The following is a 22,677-nucleotide window of genomic DNA, read 5'->3' as shown; positions in this document are numbered from 1 at the left end:
TGTTTTATGTCGGCCATTGTTGCACCGATTACAAGGGCAAGGTACCTTCTTATCCTCCTTTCCTAAATCACTATTTGATGCTAAGTCATGAAAAGCAAACTCAAGAAACAAATTAACTCAATTTATATATAAAGTGTCTGTCCTATTAGCAAACCTTATCAACTCTAACCTCTCTTGGACATCCAAAGTATCCATGTGTAAAGAAGAATTACAAATACAAAAACAATTCAAAAAAATAATTAAAAAAACAAGTCAATTAAGTCATACTCTAAATTCGAAGGAGAACAAGATATTAAAATTTTCAACTTCATTGAATTTAAGCAAATAATCAAAATTTTGCATTTGAAAAAAGAAATTATCAACATGTTACTTTTATAAAGTAATAACCGTAACAACCACAACAACTTATAAAGTTAAATCATCTAATATAAGGGATCATATAATACATGTTAAATCATCTAATACAAGTGGTCATATAAAGTTAAACCACCACATTTAAAAAGAAGTTAATTATCCAACTGAATATTCACAACCAACCTCCCTCTCCTTGAGTGCAAACCTTAATGGCTTCCTCTTCCTTCCTGTCCCCCCACCCTGCTTGCACACTACCTCACTGCCTGCCTGCACACTGCTCCCCTCCCAACCTGTCCTCTTCCTTACACACTGCCCTCTCCCCTTGTGGCACACATGCCCTCTCCCAGCCTATACGTTCACCTCTCCCCTGCTTGCACACTAAACTCATTCCCAACCTACAATTTAATCCCATACGTGACTGCCCCCCCATCCCTGCACACTACCCCCATCCCTGGCTGCACGCATGCACTCTCCCTGCCTAACACCCCTCCCATGATAGCACACTTACTTCCTACCCTATCTACAATTATGTTCCCCTCCTTTCCTGATTCCCTCCCTACCCCCTTACCCTATCTACTAAAATGAAAAGATTAACAAATTATCATAGTGAATCAAATTTATAGATATAGTTAATATGCATGAGAAAACTGAAGAATTGAGTCACACATTTGACTAAATACCCATATGTCTAAAGAACGGTTTGATAATTGATTAATGTAGTTTTTATTATTAATTATTTAGCCATAAAACACTAAATAGCAGCACAGCAAACAATTTCAGAACATTGAACAGATTCTACACAAAAATATAATCAAAGTAATTACTGTTTACAAAAATCGAATTAAGCTACCATACAAAATTGTTAAAATTAAAGAACATGAATCAGTTAAGCCATACGAAATTGAAGCAGAAATTCGCAAAAATAAAATCAAAATTGCAAAAAACAATTCTATTCAATTATAGCAATTACAATCCACATTGATTCATACATTTCTTAAAACACTAAATATAAGAAAAATGAAGGATTAATTTATGTTTAATTGATCTAATCTTGAAATTTTGTCAAGTAATTGATCTTGCGAGCGTTGAATGAATCTGGGAATCAAGGATCTATCGTTCGAACTGTTTCTAATCTTCAGCAAACAAGGTTTCTGATTGTCGTTTATTTTTTATTTTTTTTAACGGGAAAATTAGGTTTCTGATTTCGAGGTCAAATTTGTGTTTCTTATCTATTTTTTTTACTCGTACTAAATTGGCGGTTAATGATAGTGGATTAAGCGCCTAATCAATTTTAATTTGTGTTTTTGTTTTGGTCTAATTAGCGGCTATAGTTTTGAGTTTATCCCCTCAAAAAAGTAGAAAATAATTATAAAAAGAAAAAAAAAATCAATAAAAATAATTTCAATTCAGCGAAAAATAAGGTGAAGTGAGTAAGGCCTTATAAATTGATTAATGTAATCATGTATGTAATTGTATAAAAAATTATTTTATGTATTATATATCTTGTGATTAAATTTAATTGTACATTTATCCAACATGAACATATAATAATTTCATAAGATTTTTGACAACATTAGTCTAAGTTTATTTTCCTTAAAATGAAAGTTATCGGTTTATGTTAATATATGTATGCATGCTACAAAAACAAATTTTAACATGGCATAACTGTTTTAATGCCACGACGTAAAAATTAGGAAAAATTGCCACCATTAATCCTAACTTTGCACCATCCAGCAATATTAATCCCAACTTCAGTTTATTCACTATCACTCCCAACTTCGCACCATATTAATTTTATCACCCCTAACTGACTTGCAACTAGTTAATTAGGTTAACATTTATGACTTAGATTTTTTTTACACATGTGTCACCACGTGATTGGTCAATTTTTTTAAAAAAAATTGAGATAAAAAACCAAAATTAAAATAAAATAAAATAAAAAGAAAGGAACCACCCTTAATGGCAGCTACCTTAAACGGCAACCACCATCAAAGACAACCGAAATCGGGGAGGGGAGGGGGGGTGGCCGGAATTCGACGGAGAATGCAGTAGGGTGGTCGAAATTGGACGGGGAAAGAAAGGAAGAGTGGAAATCGCTCGTGAAAGGGAATGGAAGGGGTAGAAACGATGGGTGAAGGGTTGGGGAATGTCGGAATTGGAAGGGGATGAGAGGGATCTGGTCGAAATTCGACTGGGAAGGTTAATGAAAGCGGAAATCGACGGTGAAGGTGGCGGAAAACGATGGGGAAGGGAGAACGAGGGTGGTCGTTGATGGAGTTGGATGGGGATAAGGGTGGTGGCGTAAACGGAGGGGGAAGGGAGATCGAGGGTGGTGGCGGAAACGAAGGGGGAAGGGAAATCGACTGCTGCTCCTGCCGCCTTTAGTGGTGGTGGTACAACAGCAAACAACAGCAGCACTGCATGGATGCAGCAACCGCCACCACCAAAGGCAGTGCCGATTGCCGAAAATGGACATGGAGGGGAGGAGGAAGGAAAGTAGGCTGGAGGAGACTGGGGCCCGGAGCTCGGAGGTGGCAAGGCTGCCACCATGCGTGAGGGTTAGGAATTTTTTTTATTTTTTTAAATTTTTTTTTGGGCCTATCAGATGTTGACACGTGTCTAGTAACTTGCAATATTAGGTTAGATTACCGGTTGGGTGTGATAGAAATTAATGGGGTACAAAGTTGGGAGTGATAGGGAATAAGCTAAAGTTGGGTTTAATATTGGCGGGTGAGGCAAAATTGGGATTAATGGTGTCAATTTTTCCTAAAAATTAACTTTGGTGCAATCAACTTTTATTTTGCCACATAAATAAAATTATTCATGGCACAAGTGTAAGTTTGCCACGGGAAAATACTCATTGTGGCATATGTGTTTATTTGCCACGGGAAAAAAAAATAGTCGTGGCACTAGTTTATATTTGGCAGGGATATTTTTCTCCCACGACATAATATTTCATTGGAGTTTTAAGTTTCTAGCATAACTATATTTTCCTGTGGCTAGCTCAAATTATGCCACGAATTTTGTATTCCCGTGGCATAATTCGTGGCACAAGAGTCAATTTGTTGTAGTGGGGTCGGGGCAGCAAGAACGGGAAAAGGGAGGGGGTTGGCTGCGTAGGTGGGAGAAAGGGAGGGGGTGGGGTAGCGTCGGCACCGGCGCCGGCAGGGGGGAGGGGTTGGCAGTGAGGTGGAGGGGTGGCTGCAAGGTGGTTGAACGGTGGGCTAAGCCCAACTAACGGAAACAGTAACGCCATAAATCATTTGGTAGTGAAATATATATTTTAGGGGTTTGGGTGGTAGCAAAATAAAAAAATTATACAGATAGCAAATGTGACACACGGTTCTTTTGCTGGTAACAAATGTCAATTTTTCCTTTTTCTTTTTTTATTGAGCTATGTATTTTAAAACCCGAGTCTGACAAACGTTAAGAATGGTGTTTAGATTATCAAACAAGTAAATTACTCAAAGTAGTTACGTTGAGAATGTATTAACCAATTATAATTTTATACTAAAAGGTTCCTAAAAAAAATTTAATGGATCTCTTGTTGTCCTACATGGTGGAGAAGAAAAAAAGATGATGAAGAAAAATAGGGCCCTGCGGAAGATACCATATTAGAAGATTTTCCTCAACACTAATCATTCATGTACAACAATATATACACAATACAGCCTGATTCTTAGGCGTAAGTTAGGTAGCTAAATATATCTGAAGACTACACTACCAAAAATAATAACAGAATATATATATACAAACTAGTTTTATCCCCGTATAATGCACGGATTTATAAAGTATGATATAATAATAGTCAATTGAAATTTAATAATTAAAATAATTTAAAAGTATTCCTTAATTTTGCCAGAATATTTTGTGAAATTTGTCTACTTTAACTATTAAATAAATAATCTATCAATAGTTTGATATATAATGGAAATGTCTTGTGAAATTTCCAATTAAGGATAATGAAAATATTTTCTACATAGCATCACTAAAATTTATATTGTTTTGGAAAAAAATATTAATTAATATCAATCAATATTATTTTGGTATATATAGACTGTGATATTTAAGTCATACGGAGTATTATGCATAATATTTAAAGGAAATAGAAGCGGTTTTAGAAAATTTAGTGAATATAATTGCTTTATATAGACTAGCGAAAAAGAGCGGGAAAACTTTGTTTATGAAAGTGACACGTGGAGCTTGTGCTTGGAGTGCCCTCTGTGTTAGTATAGTTATAGATAGATTGGTGGGTGGCTTGGTAAAGAGATTGTTATATACACCTAGGTGCACCGTACACCCATGAATATTTGTTCTCATTTTGAGGATTGTTTCTCATTTTATCATCAACTGAAGAGGAAAAACTAACCTTAGGTTAGTTGGGTGTACGGTACACCCGGGTGTATATAACAAATTGTAGGTAAATATTGATAAAGATGTTTAAAACATATAATGTGCTATCTGTATTTAGGTTAAATCCTTATTCAAAACAAGAATTAAAATTCAATCATCGTGTTTTTGGATCAAACAATGTTTCGAAGGAACTATGTAACGGTTTCTTCTCAGAATTGCCTGACGAACCCAGATTCTTAAAAAACTTAGAATTTTAGTTTTGATAACATAAAATCGCCAATTTTGCATCCATTGATTGATATTGTACAATAATAAACAATTATTTAAGGATTAAAAACCATATTCGCTAGAACTCGAAATTCGGATATCTTAAAATTTCGAATATGTTGTTTAAACCTGGCCATATTTTTAATGTCCATCAATGCGCAAGTAATTTTAAGAGGCATGGATTATTAATTGATGGTAAAATTCATCCATAGATGAAGAACATTGAAAGAGCTTGAAGAACATTGAAGAACGATTTTGATTTTTGATTTTTTAAAATTAATCTTATTTTTGGATTTTATTAAAAATTGATTTAATAAAATATTTTAGAAAAATCTAAAAATAATTTTCAAAAAATAGAAAAGGAATTAAAAATAAAAAAAGAAGTTTGACCAACATTTAAAAAAAAAATCGGTCAATCACATTTAAGCATAGTGATGGACTGATGGTTATTTCAAAAAAGACCATAGTAAAAACATCCTTCGTTTAGTCATCATCAAAAAACAAACACTATATAATCTATTTCATAACATCTTTCTTATAAAAACAAATGCCTTGAACTTTTGAAAATTTTAAACGTTACCATAACATATATACATGACCATGAGGTCCATGATCATTTGTTTCATATTCAAATTTATTATCAGAAATCACAACATTACATTATACGATTATACGACGCAACATTTATCAGAGTACATGATCTGATAATCATTACATTAAAGTTCTACTCTAACAACATAATAAGAAACAACCTTAGTTCCCAACAACCATGTCCTTTTAATCCAAGTATAAGATAACTAGAATAATACACACATGACACATAAAATTATTTCCTTCAAAGCCTTGACGTATTTAGTTACCCTTTTGTTCCTCGGTAGTCTTCGTCTCCTTAGGGGGGTAGTGACCACCATATCCACCGTGTCCATAACCACCATGGCCATATCCACCGTGTCCATAACCGCCATGGCCATAACCTCCATGTCCATAACCACCACCACCGTATCCACCGTAACCATAGCCACCACCACCGTATCCACCGTGACCATAGCCGCCGCCACCGTATCCACCATGACCATAGCCGCCGCCATATCCGCCATGACCATAGTGTTGAGGTTCTATGGCATCACTCTTTTGATCCTTATCTTCCCCTTCCTTGGGTGGGTAGTGACCGCCGTGTCCACCGTGACCATATCCTCCGTGTCCGTAAGAGCCATGTCCATAGGAACCATGTCCGTAGTGTCCATGTTTAGACTCTTCCACGGACTCTACAAATTAAAACAAAATGTAAAAAAAATTATTAATGTCATTCTTTTTAATCAGCCATTTGCTCATGATAATATACAAGTATTGACACATAACTGCTATTTACTCATGTAAATAGCAACTATAAGATATAAGAGTGGTGAATTTTTTTTTTTTTCCTTTTAGTGGTACAAATATTACTGAAAATAAGTTCAGTTCAATTCAGCTCTAATAAGTTCAGTTCAATTCAGCTCCAATAAGTTCAGTTCAATTCAGCTCAGTTTAGTAAATTAGAACATGCCCTAAATAATACTACTAAAACAACTTATACTCTAGTAGTATAAAATACATGTATAATAACACATTAAAATACCACTGTAAGTATAATAGTACATTAAAAATAGGAAATTTTAACATTTGCTACCAGAGAAAACACCTGCTTCACATTGCTACCGGTTTAAAAAAAAAATTTACTTTGCTACCATTTAAATCAGAGTTTGTTAAATTTTACTACCATTTAACAGAATCCGTTAGGATTCGTTAAGTTTATTAAAAAAAATTTTAAAAAAAAAAGAAACAGCCACCCTCTACTGCTAACCCACTCTCATCAGCCACCCTCCCCCTCCCCCCTGTCAGCGGCCGGCGCCCAAGGTTTCGGCCAATGCCGGCAACCCTACCCCGTCCCCTTTCCTACTCCGCTTGGCCACCCGACCAAATTTTTACCCTTCGAAATTGGGGGTTTTCAATGGGCTAGGTTTTCAATTAGATGCGAAATTGGTGGCGATGGTGGTGTTACGGGCTGTGATAGATTGTGTGTGGCGAGCAGATGAGTTGATGGTGGTGGCGGTTGTTGCGCGTGGTGGCTTGAGGTGGGTTGTGATGGTGGTGGTGGTTGTTGTGATTGTTAGTTGCGGCTGAGGGGTGAAGGTGGAGAAGGTGTTGCTCGTTACTGCAATTGTTAGGGTGCACTAAGGGGTGAAGGTGAAGAGGGTGTTTTTGTGATTGGAAGTGAGGGTGGCTGGAAGGATGGTGGCTCGCAGGAAAGGTGATCGGAAATAGGGGAAAAGGGAGGGGGAGTTGGTTGCATAGGTGGGGGAAAGGGAAGGGGGTGGGTCGTCGGCGTCGGCTGCCTGCAGCAGGATGGGGAGGGGCGGCATAGATGGGGGATATGAAGGTGGCAGTGAGGTGGTTGGGAATGGAGGGGTGGCTGGAAGGTGGCTAAACGGTGGTTGGCCCCACTAACGGAAATAGTAACAGTATAAGGCATCGGATAGTGAAATTTAACAAACTCTAATTTAGCTGGTAGCAAAGTAAAAAAAAAAAAAAATTTAAACCGGTAGCAAATGTGAAACGAGGTGTTTTATCTGGTAACAAATGTCAAAATTTCCTTAAAAATATTATTGTAGCAATAAAAAATCATAAAAATTAAGTGAATTTACCAATTAGCTCTCCTATTTGCATCCCAAATAAGTAGCAATTATGTGCCTAGTTGCACTCAAAAGGTAGATCGAGAGAGAGAGAAAAAAAAAAGGGAGATCAAGTAAAATTCTACACAAAAAATAAAATAAATAAATAAATAAAATAAAATAAAAAATAAAAATAAAAATTTGAGGCAAGTATATACGCATGGACACCTTAAAATGAAAAATTATGTTAATAAATTGAGTCAATCTAATGTATTATACTATCTATATTTCTTATTATTTCTCACAAAATAATTTTTTATGTCTCATAAATAATATTTTTTGTTGCAAATAATAAAAAATAGTGATAGTGTACTCACTTTCCGAATAGTATAAACACTCAAAAAGGCACATGCATCTATTGATGAAAAACCAAGAAAGTACGTAATAGTATGCATTTAAGAGTAATTCTTAGAAGTTGTATGTACAAAACTCACGAGTTTGTCCGTTGGTAGAAGTCTCAGCTATCTCACGAGCAAAGACCTCGGAGGAAATGAGAAGAGTAGCTGCTAATAGGGCAAGCAGTAAACTCTTGGAGTATGCCATTTTTAAGTTATTTAGGAAGTTATTTTCAAGAATACGGCTGATAATATAACTTTGGGCGTGGATGAGATGGTAGCACACTAGAACATACATACATTTATAGGCAAACTTGTGAGAAAATTGGTAGGTCCTCTAGTAGTTGTGCAAGATTAAATTAAATTTAATGGTAGCGTACGTATCCGATCGTACATGATAGATAAGACATTGTTTTTTGACAAGCAATTGACATTGTTAAACCAACTTTGACTGTATTACAGATTAGTGTAGATGAATAAATCAATTATTCATCAATAGAGTGACTCTTAGTTGATCTTGTGGATTATTGAAACAGTCGAATTGAATTCGATCAATTTTTTTATTTTATTTTATTTTATTTTTTTTTTTTTTTTTTTTTTTGGTGTTAGTTACACCGTTCACATAATAATTACAGATTTAATTCATGAACAACATGGTACATTATTGTTGCTGGCTATTTATTACGAAGTAATAAATTAGAGGCTTAAGGTATTATAGTCCTCCAAATCTTATTAGCTGACGTCTTTAGTGGCTTTCAATGTCAAAACTCTTTTCTTATGCAATTCAAGATCCCTTCCATTTGGTCTTGCTTAAATTAACCTACAGCAAGACAAATGATCCTCAATCATCTAAATATATGTATATCTAAAGGTGTCAATTCGGATAACCGGATGGTGCTTGGGTCGGGTCTATTCGGATCGGGTCTGTTCGAGTTGGATATATTCGGGTCAAAATTATTCTTTTAATTCGGATCGGGTCAAATTCGAGTCGGATCAATTTCGGATCATGGTCTATCGAGTCCGGGTCGGATATGGGTCGGGTCAACTCCAGGTCGGTTCATGTTCGGTTCGGATAAATTCAGATCGGGTTCAAAACGGATTTAACCAGGTTAATTTCGGGTCGGATGTATTTGGGTCGGGTTAATTTCGGTTCAGATGATTTCAGTTCGGTCAAGTTCGGTTTGATTAAAATAAGGTTAATCTGTTGATTCATTAATTGGTCAATTTCAATTCAATTCCTTTCTGTGTTTGGCTGGATTTTAATCGAGTTGACCCAATTCATATTCAAATAAGGTTATTTTTAGAGTAGAGTTATTATTGAGTTTTTACATTATTATTGGGTCAATATCAAGTCACTCATGTATCATATTTTTTATCGAGTTGAAAGAAGAGGTTTTAATGTTCAAGTATTACAAATTATTTGTAGCAAATTTTAGACAAGACGAATTACGAATATAAAGCTTAAAAAGTAATTTTATATAATTGGTATATACATGAAGCAAACTTGTTACTCCGGATTATTTCTTTGTAGTAAAAAACATTAACTTATTAATAATTAGTAAATATAGCAGTATAAGAACTTGAATAAAAAGGTCAATAATTATTTATGGTCGGGTTAAATTCGGGTCGGGTAAAAATCAAATCGAGTTAAAATCGGGTTGGGTTAATATAAGTTCGGGTCAAAACAGATTGGATTAGATCGGTTATTTGCCGGGTCAATTTCGGATCGGGTTGAGCTCGGGTCGGACCAAATGGTTTGGTTTGAGTTCAGGTCGGGTCAAATCGGATTCGGGTTGAGTTCAGGTCGGATCAAATCGGTACCGGGTTAAGTTCAGATCGGGTCAAGTTCGGATTCGGGTTGAGTTCAGTTCAGTTACAGATCGGGTTTGGGTCTTGAATTTCTCGGATCAAATCGGATCAGTTACAGTTCGAAACGGATATTTTTTTTCGAATCGGTTCGGTTTTGACACCTCTATGTATACCTCGTCATATTGTGCGAGTTCTTAATCCTCTTTTTGAGTGCACATTGAGAGTAATCATTGTGTTATTTTGGAAGGCAACGCTATTACCAATTGCATTATAATTGGAGTTGCTTCTAAGACAATGTTCTAAATACATCAAAGTGTTTACGTACTTTAAATAATTTTGCCGACACATATCAATTTGTTTTTTGATTTTATAGTATCCTTTATCCTGCAATGTTTGAGTAAACAATAGGTCTTGTGTAAGGTGGGTATACGTCAATTTTATTATAAGGCGGTCCATTTGAGGATAACTTTAGCTATTTTTATGGTAACTTAAACTACTTATTAAAGGGTACCTTTTAATTTGTCGTTGGTTTGAATTTTATTTTAATGAGTAATTTCTTATAGATTCATAATTACATACTATAAAGACTAATATGATTAATCTAATACTCCGTCTGTCCTTTTATTAGAGTCTCATTTCTAACATTTATTACTCACATAATATGGAGAAATGGGACTCTAATAAAAGGAATGAGAGAATACATTATAAGTTTTGTAAGATAAAATTTATTATTAAAAAAAAAATAATAACTTTTATAGTATCAAAGGTAATTTTACATATTTATATATATATTTCATCACTATCTACGTGTCACTTTCTTATTTAATTTTTTCCGTCAAAATGCAAGGATGATGTCATGATGCCATAATTTAAATTACCAAGTTAAATCATTAACACCTGTGACCAGGCAAGTAATCAAATTAAGCAACCGAAAGATTAGGTACATTGATAAACCATCAAGAAATCCTGTATTATGATATTTTTATTTCCTTCTTTTTCATATACTAGTTCGAGTTGTAGCAATACCTATTACTTTATTAGTTTTATAATACTCAAGTTTGCACTTGGGGTTGGATACAAAGTTTTTTTTATTAAACATGACTAAGGGCCTGTTCAATTCATCTAAATTTTAGTTCGCTTCACTTCAATTCAGCTCCAATCAGTTCAGTTAAGTTCAGTTCACTTCAGCTCCAATCAATTCAATTCAGCTCTTAATTTCCTTGTCTTATAAAATATTCATTTTAGCTCTATTCAGTTCAGTTCAGTTCAGCTCCAATTAGTTTAGTTCAGTTCAATTCACCTCTAATAAGTTCAGTTCACTTCAGTTCATTTCAGTTCAGCCCAATTCAGTAAATGTGAACAAACTCTAACTTAAGCAACTACTATACAATTTTGTTATTTTCATTCAGTTTTTGCTTAAATTTTGTACTACATCCGTAAATTATTATGTACAAGTTTAAGTTATTATTTGAGATATATAAAAAATTTCAAATTGCACGAAATAATTAAAGGAGATAGTGTATAATGATGAAAAATAATTTATTTAACAGATCAAGAACAAAGCAAAGCTTGCCCTATTAATAAAGATTAGTCTTCATACCTTAACGTTGGTGGTAAAATCCCCACTAAAGAGCACTTTAAGGGTAAAGAGTTCCCTTACCCTTTCCACTCCCGTACTGTCAAAATGCTTATATAGTTATATTCATTCTAATAAGACAGTTCATCTTACTTAAATACTTAACTTAAAAAAAATTACTAGACCGAGAGACTTTATTTTATTTCATTAAAAAAATTTACTAGATCAGCAGACTTTATTTTATTTCATTTTAATTACATAATTCTTTCCTAAATTCCTCCACTATTCTTTCATTGACTTTCTCTTACAAGATTACAAGAATATGTTTTTATTAGTCCACAAGTACCGACTTTTGTACACTTGTAATTTTTCTTTGAGAAAAACTTTTGTACACTTATTACTTAGACTACATTTTCTCTTTTACGGTTACACCACTCACTCACTCTCCTATATTTTAACATTTGCAAATTGTAAATGTTAAGATTGATGTAGATGGAAACACCATCTCCTATATTTTAACATTTGCTAATAGTAAATGTTAAATATCTTTGTTGGTGGAAACGAAGGTAATAGATTTACTTTATCTACTTTTAAAGTGTCCATGTTTGATTTTTGCAATACTTACGAGTGTTTAATTTTGACCATTTTTTATGGTCTATATATAAGATTAAACATAGGTGTTTAAGTACTTGTTAATCGTGGCAGATCCAAGAGTACACAGAGGTACATCTGTACCTCAACTCTTAAAAAAATGTTAAGAAAAGAGACCAGTGCTTGAATTACCGATTTGTTACGAAAAACTCTTAATTAAAGAGACCAGTTATGTGTAATATCAGGTCTCTTTTATTTACCAATTTTTTTTTTCTTCTTTATCAATTAATACCCATTTTCATCTCTTTTGTTTACATACGTTTTACCTCTTCACTTTTGTATCATACTGAATATCAAACTAATTATGAAATTGTATTATTTATATGCCATTTCTTATATTATTTTAATGGACTTGTACTCCGTATAATACTATGAGGTATTCTTTAATTTTTTTTCTATAGATCTTTATTGTAACAAAATGGTTCTTAAAACGTTTGAATTTGATAAACAAATTATGTATGTTACGAACTTATGATGGTCATCGGTGTACTTTAATTTTTTCCTTAAACATGAAAGACTATCTAGATTCAATACTAAGGCACTCTTCACTTCACCTTAAAAAAATAATATTAAGTAAAAATAATTTCAATTCAGTAAGAATAAGTTCAGTTCAGTAAAATTAATTTCAGTTTAGTAAAAATAAGTTCAGTTCAGTAAAATTCAGTTTTCTTAAAGAAGAATTATAATAGAATATCAGTAAAAAATAATTTCACTTCAGCAAAAATAATTTTAGTTCAATAAAAATAATTTAAGTTCAGCAAATATAATTTTGTTTCAATAAAAATAATTTCATTTCAGCAAAAATAAGATGAACTGAACGGAGCCTAAATTATAAATATTTAATATACTTCACACACATTACTAACTACAATGCTACCTAAGAAATATAGGTGTGATCGATAAACTATATTGAGTACTAAATTAAATCGTTGTTTTTTATTTTATTTGCCTCAATATACATTGTTAATTATCATTATAATTGAAAGAAAAAAAAAAGTTTATATGGCAAATAAAAATACTCCATAAATTAAAAGTATTTTTAATGGGCTTAATTTTCATACCCTCATTTCGTAATTCCTGATCCACCACTGATTATCTTAATATATTATAATATTTTATTATCAACTTCTATAATACTAGAGCGTACCCGTACTAAAGCAGGAAATATATTATTCGTATATATTAATATTTTTTTTATTACTACGATATTATTAATTTATTTTTGTAGATATGATAGGGGAAGTGTTAAGTGGAAGATATAGAAAAGGACGTTAAAATGGAAATTAATAGGTTTTTCTTTTCTTATTTTACAAAAAAAAAAAAGATAATAGATATAATAGATAATAGAATTTGGAGTTTGGTTAAAAATTTAAAAAGTGACTCTTAAATTATATAATAGATATACAATATATAATTATTGGTAATTAAACATATTTTTAATATGAATGCTACTTTGAAAATTTTAATAGTCAAAGTAGGACTTTAAAATAAATAAGTAAATAAAAAAAAATATATATATATATATATATATATATATATATATATATATATATATATATATATATATATATATATATAATAAAATAAAATAAAATAAATAAAAAAACATGTGGTCTTGCACTCTTGCATTAGGAATCCAAGAAGTTTGTGGCTAATCGATTTGAAAGTGACAGCAACTAAAAATATAGACAAAATAATTGATAAGATTATGATATCAAAATACTCCTAATTAATTAATAGCATATCAACATCAGAGGTTAGACATATGTAAAGTGGCGCCAAGGGGTTTTCGTAGATAGACTTCTAGTTCAATCCTTCTCTAGAATGCAAATTTGGAATTTACTTCTTCTCCAATCTCCATTATGTTGTCTTTTGTCTAACGCTTTTTTATACTCAAAAAAGTAAAATTGATGTGTATCCCTTATTTTTTACCCATAAAATATGGGTCAAATTTTTATTACTTTGACCATGAATTCTCGGTAAGCTATCAATCAATACTATATACTAGAGTAATTATCAGCATTATTCTCAAAGTACACGTGTCGCGTTCACATTAAAAAAATTCCCGTTAAAAACTCTTTTTTTTTTGTTTTTTTTTTAAGAAATTAGGATAACTAATAATATAAATAAATATGAAAAAGAGAATATGCAGCCTAAACAACCTAAAAATAGAACTGTAATATCAACTTAAATAATTAAAATATCTTTTTAATCGTTACTCTATAAAATGTATTATATTCCATTGAATCTTTTATCGTTAATATATAAAATGAACTGTTCGTTTCTACTTTAAAAAAGATTTTAACTCAATTTTAAATTCATAACATGTCAGCAAACTAAATTAGAGATAAGTACTCTATATTACCGTATCTAGTCTATAATAATTTGATAGTATAAATAGATGCTTCGTACAAATTTAGAGTAATTTATAATTTTTTTTTCTTCTGAATATCTGAGCATTGCTCGGGCAAAGAACTAGTAAGTGATACTATATTTAAGTAGAATCTTGTTAAAATCATATCATTATAAATTTTATTAATATTAAATTTTTATAATTTGTATATATATATATATATATATATATATATATATATATATATATATATGAGAGCTGATACACATATAACCTGTACGTTGTCCCTACATACAACGCCATTAGAAATTTGACACATCATCAAATGAGGGGAGAAAATTAAGAATACACATATAACCATTGTACGTTGTCCCTACATACAACGCCATTAGAAATTTGACGCATCATCAAATGAGGGGAGAAAATTAAGAACATCCACAGTTGTAGTATAAAAGGACTTACTTCCAGTTTATAAATAGTTGGAGCTACATGCCCACCATTGTGGAGGAGAGCTACAAGGTTTTGCTTCAGCCAATGCACTTATATTGATTTGTTTTATGTTAATTTTTTTTTTTTTAATTTTTGGTTTATTATTATTATTCCCAATTACAAAAATAAATAGTGAACTATTGTGAAGGTTGTAGCTTAAATGTTGTAGCTTATTTTAACTAAGAAAATAATGCTAGCCATTATGGATGCTCTAAGAATCAAATATAAATTGAATTCTAACGAATTTTGGATCCATAATTCTAACCAATAAAAATATGACAAATTAAAATTATATGTAGGGACCACATACAACAATTGTATGTGTAGCCTTTACCGATATATACATTTGAAGAGACGTATTGGAGACCGTGTAAAGTCAAATGGACCAAAAAATAAGGGACGAAGAGAATAGTTAGTACTTGTATGTAGAGAGAGGAGTCAAAACCTCACCTAATTGACTCAACAAGAAATCAATATGAAAAATACCCAATTTAAATTTCGAAGTACACGGACATAATAATATAGCATGACTTAAGTTTGAAATAAAAACGATCCGTTCAGACTTACCTAACTCGATCCAAACACTCTAATTGACACCTTTACTCATATTGAATTATGTCAAGGGTTGGTGCACTTGGATAGCGAAATATACTATACGTCTATAGTAAAATAATATTTTCTCTGTTTTTAAATATTTGCTTCACTTTCTATTTCCAACTGTTTTTTAAATTTTTACCCCATTTCCTTATTTAATTTGGAATGCTTTTACACTATTTAATTCATTTCACTCAACTAGTGAACCCAACGTAACATAAATCATACACGTATTTTATTATTTTCATATTCTCTCTCCTCTACTTTCACTATCAACTCCTAACTATAAAGATTAATAGGAATAGAGAGCGAAAGGAGAGAAAAAGAGTTCTCGACGGAGGAAACAGATCTTATGCGAAGATTGAACAAAAAGTTCAAACGAACACCGAAAAACTCACCACAAGGGGTGGGGAATGACTCATTTCTGAGAATGATGTGGATATGGTTTCAATGGTGGAGAAGACTCCAATGACGGATGGCTCGAAAGAGAGGAAGGAGAATGATGTGCGTGGGGCGTCTTATAGCAATATGGCTAGGGGTCACAAGGCGTATGCTGCTCTAAGCATTAACAATGGAGAAGATGAAGAGGAAGAGGAATTTGAATCAGATGATGATGTTCCTTTTGATTGTGATTCTGATGATGAAGCCTGCCCTAATTTTCTCCTCACAAAGGAGGAAAAGAAACGATTGAGAGCCCCTTGGAAAAATGCTTTGATAATTAAGCTTTTTGATAAAAAGCTTAGCTATGAAGTCCTCATTAAGAGACTAAGATTGAAGTGGAGCTTGACAGGAGATATCACCTTGACTGATGTGGGTTATGCATACTATATTGTGCGATTTACGAGTATGGGTGATTATCATTTCGTTCTTACTCAAGGGCCTTGGATTATTGGGGATAGCTATTTTACAATCAGAAAATGGGTTCCTAATTTCGTTGCGGATGAAGCTCCAATCAAATTCCTCACAGCTTGAGTTCGTATTCCTCAACTATCTGTGGAATACTTTGATAATAAATTCCTTCATAAAATTGGTTCGAGGATTGGGCGTGTCATTATTATTGATAAGAATACAGAGGCAATGAGTCGAGGCCAGTATGTTCGTTTTAGCATTGAGGTAGACTTATCCAAACCATTGTTGTCTAAGTTTAGACTCAATGGCAGAGTATGGCGTATCCAATACGAAGGTTTGAAGCAAATCTGTTTCCAGTGTGGAAGACTTGGTCATAAAGAGAGTGCATGTCCTCTTGAGGTAGTTCATGATGAGAATGGTGGCAAAATCCTTCAAAAGAAAGCTCAAGAACAACAGGTTGCAGGGGAGAGCAGTAAAACTAGACCTGAAGAGTCCGATCAATTTGGTTCGTGGATGCTAGTCCAACGCAACACTAGGAAGTATGTGCTTAAGAACAAGTCAGAGCAAACAAAAAAGAACACTGAGGGACCAAGGACTAAAGAGGTTCAAAACAATGCCAAGATTCCAGTTGGTAAGCCAACTAGCCACACTAGTGAAAAGAGTAGTAACCGTGCTAATACATAGGGTCACAAAGTTTGGAAAGTTACTGGTTCTAATTTGGAAAACTCGGGTTCAAGATTTAAATTTTGAACCAAGATCTAGACTTGGAAAGTCTAGAGGAAATCTTGGAACAGAATATGTAATACCCCGAAATTTTGAGATATACTTTCTTAATTACTCCTTTGATTATTTGAATTTGGAACCAAAATAAAAGTATTTAATTATTCGAACAATTAACTATTTTCAAAATTCTAAATTAATTAACAATCTTGACCGGTCCATATTTTATTAATTTTGAAATTTATGTTTTAAGTTGTTTTGAACTTAACTATGTTATTTTCTGGATGTTATCTTAATAATACTTAACAACCTTAATTATTATCTTATGATTCACAACTAATCTTGATTTTGATATTATCTAAAATATTTTTTTGATATATTTGCATTTTAAAGATAAAATTGATTTAATCAATTATTTTCTTGATTTAAATAATGGTTTTCGTTTTCCAAAAAAAAAAAAAAAAAAAAAAAAAGGTCCTTGTTTTGTAAACTTGATGGCCGAATGTTTAAGTAGGATAACATTGTTTTTCTTAACTTTTAAGTAGTTAATTTCTTTTAATTATCTTCATCTTAATCCTTACTCCTCTTAGCAAATCAACATTAATCTTATTTTCTTTCTCATCTCTTTCATTTATTTTCCCACATAAATTAACCTAAGCCAAATTACATTCAAATTCATTTAACTAAGCTAAACTAATCTTGTTTTCATAGTAATCCCACACTCTCTTGAACTTTATCTTTCTACCCTTAATCACCTATAAATAGACTCTTAGCTCCTCCCATTTACTCACACCAAAAGCAAGAATATTTCCCTCCACACTCTTAAGAACTCACGGCCTCTTCTTCCTCTATTTCTTTCTTGTGTTCTTGCTTAAACAAACACCGCAAACGCACCACTCAACCGTTGCCCCATCCTCATTTTCCAGCCACTTGATGGTCTCGTAGCTTGCTGCCAGCTAGGTGCATAACACCTTCCTCCTTTCCTCCTTCCTTTACTACCGCAAGAACAAAATATAAATATAACTTCCTTTCCTCTTATCCTATTAGTCATCATGATTATTATTGCTACTGCATACACTAATGTTATTATTTGATACTAATGTCACAATTTTGATACTAAAATTACTTTTTAATACTAACATAAACTATCAAAGTTTTGATAGTTTAAATTCGGTAGTTCATGCACAAGTATCTTAGAGTAGTGTTTATGGTTTTGGGATTATTTGTTAACCTTATATTAATTAAGGTTATTTTAAATTGTAGGAGGATTCTCTTTGGTCGTGATCAAGTGTAGCTGTACCTTTATTTCTCGTGATCAAGGTACGTATAGGTGGCTAGGTCCTTGATACAATTTTGAATGCGTGTTGTGGAAACTGTTTGTTTTAATGATTGTTTGAATAAATATTACGTATGAATATTTAAGTTAATGATTTTCATGATGAGTTAAAATATATAATTTTATGATTTAAAGGTTTGATCTCTAAAAGTGTTGATTTATTTAATAAAAGTTGTTTAATTTATAAATCACTTGGTTTGCAGCTCATTATGAGCCTGAGTATTTGAGATTTTAATTGTCTCTCTACCCGGGACTGGTTAAGTAAGACCATGAGCTTTGTATGATCTGGTCTTTCCTCGAGTATAGTCTAAATTGCTTGGGAGGTGTGCACACTTAGGTGAGGAAAATTGGTTTGGATTTATATTTAAAATTGGAAAGTTTATAAATTGGAAATTTATTGGTTTGGAAAGCATGTTTGCCTAATAAATGTATTTACATGCCTTGCACTTATACGTACTTAGCATTTTTGCTAATCTGTTTTCCTTTTTGTTTTGGTTCGCCCTATTTACCATTTTTGGTAGCAGTTTTGATTTTAGGTGTGGAGTTGTTCAAACGCATACTAGAGTCGGGATTGGGATCACATAATTAAGAGTTAAATTTTATTTATGACTAGACAAGTTTTATTCAAGTAATTTGAAAAAAGGTATTATGGTTATTGATATTATTAATAAAAGTTAATTATTTTTCCGCTGCAATTTGAGTAATTAATTAAGCCTTACGTTTTCACGTGGCGGTAATACGCCCAAGTCTATCTCTACGGTATTTGTATACGTATAAATATAGTATTTACGTAGAGGGAGATTTGGGAGTGTTACAGAATAAGACGGCTCAAAATAAGGAAACTGAAGTCAATCCTTTAACTTATCATAGAGATTAGATTCTTGAAGATACCATTAACTTAGGGGAGGTAAGCAATGATAAGGCAAAAGATGTTATCTTAGGGAATATTTCTCATGCGGAGATGGAGATAGAATTAAGCATTGATTTGTGAAGATCTTTAAAGCAGTTGGAAAATAATATCCCCAAGAATAATATCTTTGAAAATAAGGATACGATTATTGTAGGCGTCGTTTGAAGCGCGCCTACGTTAAGCATGTTGAATATGCTTGGCACTCTTAGGAAGCGGGAATTGACATATACGATAGGGACAACGATTAGGGACATGGAAAGTAGGGAGCCGCCAACAAGTTTTTAAGGAATTTGTAAACCGTTCACGGATCATAAAAGGCAACCACGATTAAGGGACAACGATAGGCAACAACGATTGACCCGTGAAGGTTACACCCCATTCATAATCCATGAGATTACTAACTCTATATGGTTCGAAACCATGAAAGGAGGATTGGAGATGATGGTACGAAGTGAATCATGGAGTCACATTCGCCCGTATTGGCCTCTACTCAATTCTTATAGTGAAAAGTGATTCCTACGCTCTCAAAGGCATGCAAACAAAGATTCAATTTGCTCCAAACTAACATTAGGCTGAATTGGTTGAATATTAATGCAACACATAATTCAAAAATATTTGTGATCACTTTAATTAATAACAACATTAAAAAGGAACCTAAACCGGTTGTCCAAATTATCTTCTTAGGCTTGATTTTCAATTACATATTCCCTTTAAACATGCAATATGGTGATCAATAAATATATAATAGAATAAACATTAATATTGGAATCAATTCAACAATAAATTGTTAGTCAAATCAAATCATAATAAACCTAATCATGATACTAACAACAAGAATAAAAATAAGAGTAATTAAGTGATTAATTACTCACTTTCCGCGTTTCCTTGAATTGCTACATCATGAATAAATTGTTAGTAACTTCAATAAATATATAAATCAAATTGAAACAATTAAATTAAATAAAAATTAGAGTTTATTTGGTCCAAAACCTCAATTAATTCTACCTTTCACGCCTTGGTTTAAAGACAGAACCCTGGGTCAAGTATAGACTACTTGGAGTGCTTAGGGGAAGTATAATGGAAGAATAGGGAGGCTAGTGTTTAGGCTAAAGAGGGAGAAGAGAATGATTTTATGATCAAGCTTGTTCATGATTGAAAAAGGGGTGATATAACCTCTATTTATAAAGAAAAAATAAGGGTCGAAGAATTAAGATAAAATCCGAATTCGAATCGGAATAAAACTCTTGCGATAGGCAGCAGTTTTTGCGGTTTTTGTTTTTATCATATCTTTTCATCCAGAAATAGGAAAAAGATAAATAATATGTCATTGGAAATCTATTGAATTCTACTTTATAACCCAATTATAATCAGATTAAAATAGTTTGTAGAATAAAAGATATGGCTGAAATAGTGGGACGGTGTCAGTTTTGGATAAAGTTTCGTATTTCTTTTATATCTTTTTCGTTATAGCTCGAAATTAATATTATAATATATTATTGAAAATATAATTTCAAGGCCTATCCAACCATCTAATATTTAGATAAAAACTATGAGGCACGAAAATCATATATGACTATCTTTGAATGTCTTTCAAATCGAATAGAATTAAGGTTTTCAAAAAGAGGAGTTTCATTCAATTTCAAACTCTTTAATCTTATCTTTTCATAAAGGATAATTAATATATTTTAGAAACTTATAGAAGCTTCCAATTAATCCTAATTGGTTTAGGAATGGGATTAAATCCTTTGGACCCTCCACATGACCATTGGGTCGTAGGTAAGGCGGGCTTAGGTTCAGTTTAGTATTTTGACCATAACTCATTCACTATAACTCGGATTTGGGCTTATAATATATCGTTGGAAAAATCTTTTTAAACCCTTTCCAAATATTCAATTATTGGATCTAGATTATGGACCAAAATATACTGGTCTAAACGTTTTTATAAAAAGGACACGAAATGAATGATTTTAAGGGACTCAAAATGAATTATTTTGGGTTTAAAGGCACGAAAAGAGGAAAATAAGTTATGGTTTGGGGAAATGTGCTAGGAATTGGGTTTTTTTAAGCACTCCAAGATTAAATACTCAACCCGACGAATAATGGCGGTAAAAGGTTATTCATCATCGGGTTTGGTTTTGAGGAGACATTTTTAGGTGTCTACAGTTATGGAAAATTTAGATAGCAACCAGATTTATTCTGGTAAGATATCTAGTTTGGAAACTACTATAAATGAAGGAATATTCTCTAATAAGGAAAATTTTGATCCTAATGGGATTAAACAACCAATAGGATTTAATTCTGTTTTCCCTTCCATTAATTCCCCTACCTCTAGTGTTCAACCTGTGGTTAATTACTCTATTGCCTCTCAAACCCCTTCTGCTCTTCGTGTGAATCCAATTTTTGAGAACAATAGTAGCAATGTCCCTGTTGAGAACCCTGATTACCCTTGTGACCAGGGTTCCCCAAACATATTCGGCTCTGGTAGACTACTCGATGGACGTCCCTACGCAAGTTATAGTTCACCCAGTGGCAAACAGAGCTCAGATCCTAGTGGATTCATTCCTAACTCAGGGAATCAATCCTCCGAACATATTAATGTCAGTGGCGTTGCCAATAGAGATGGATGTCCCCATGAGAGCCTTGAGGGAAGCCTTCCTAGAAGGACTACCTAACGTTCCTTTGAACGTCTACGACAGATTTCCAAATTTTCCTAGGTTTAATATGTCGATCAAAATTTTAATTTGGAATGTTCAAGGTGTTGGCAACAAATTAGCAGCTATTCACGAGCTAAACAAAATTAATGACCCGTCGATTTTAGTGTTAATTGAAACATACATAAGTGATGAGCAAGCTCAAAAAATTTGTGATTGAATTGGCTCTGTTCGTATTATAGCCAATTACAGAATAGTAAATAATTGTAATTACAGAATAGCCAATTACAGAATAGTAAATAATTGTAATTTAAATTACTAAGGCTCTGTTCTTTCTGGGCAGAGCAAAGTAGATTTCAACAGAGTAGAGCAGATTGAAGCAGAGTAGAGCCGAGCCGAGCAGGGAAGATTTTATTATTATTATTATTATTATTATTATTATTATTATTATTATTATTATTATTATTATTATTATTATTATTATTATTATTATTATTACTACTACTACTACTACTACTACTATTATAGTAATAGTAATAATAATAATTATTATTATCATCATCATCATCATCATTATTATTATTATTATTATTATTATTATTATTATTATTATTATTATTATTATTATTATTATTATTATTACTACTACTACTACTACTACTATTATTACTATTACTACTATAATAATAATAGTAATAATAATTATTATCATCAATATTATT

General features: G+C 32.4%; 1 protein-coding gene across 1 annotated transcript; it reads right to left on the bottom strand.

The window, feature by feature from the left end:
• Positions 1 to 5,563: 5,563 nt before the first annotated feature.
• LOC145563989 (uncharacterized) lies at positions 5,564 to 8,276 on the bottom strand. Its single transcript, XM_081624360.1, has 2 exons — positions 8,117 to 8,276; positions 5,564 to 6,239 (listed from the first exon to the last, which is right to left on the bottom strand). Exons 1-2 carry the CDS (start codon positions 8,223 to 8,225, stop codon positions 5,827 to 5,829), a joined length of 522 nt encoding a protein of 173 aa, XP_081480486.1. The 5' UTR covers positions 8,226 to 8,276; the 3' UTR covers positions 5,564 to 5,826.
• Positions 8,277 to 22,677: the final 14,401 nt, after the last annotated feature.

Source organism: Chenopodium album, chromosome 10 (assembly GCF_948465745.1).
Source record: "Chenopodium album chromosome 10, dcCheAlbu1.1, whole genome shotgun sequence".
Classification (NCBI taxonomy): domain Eukaryota; kingdom Viridiplantae; phylum Streptophyta; class Magnoliopsida; order Caryophyllales; family Amaranthaceae; genus Chenopodium; species Chenopodium album.
This window is presented reverse-complemented; position numbering and strand designations above follow the sequence as displayed.

Coding starts and splice junctions, on each gene's coding strand:
- LOC145563989 (XM_081624360.1), bottom strand. CDS start 8,225: ATGGCATACTCCAAGAGTTTACTGCTTGCCCTATTAGCAGCTACTCTT. Junction 6,240..8,116: donor TTCTACCAACGGACAAACTC/GTGAGTTTTGTA, acceptor TTTAATTTGTAG/AGTCCGTGGAAGAGTCTAAA.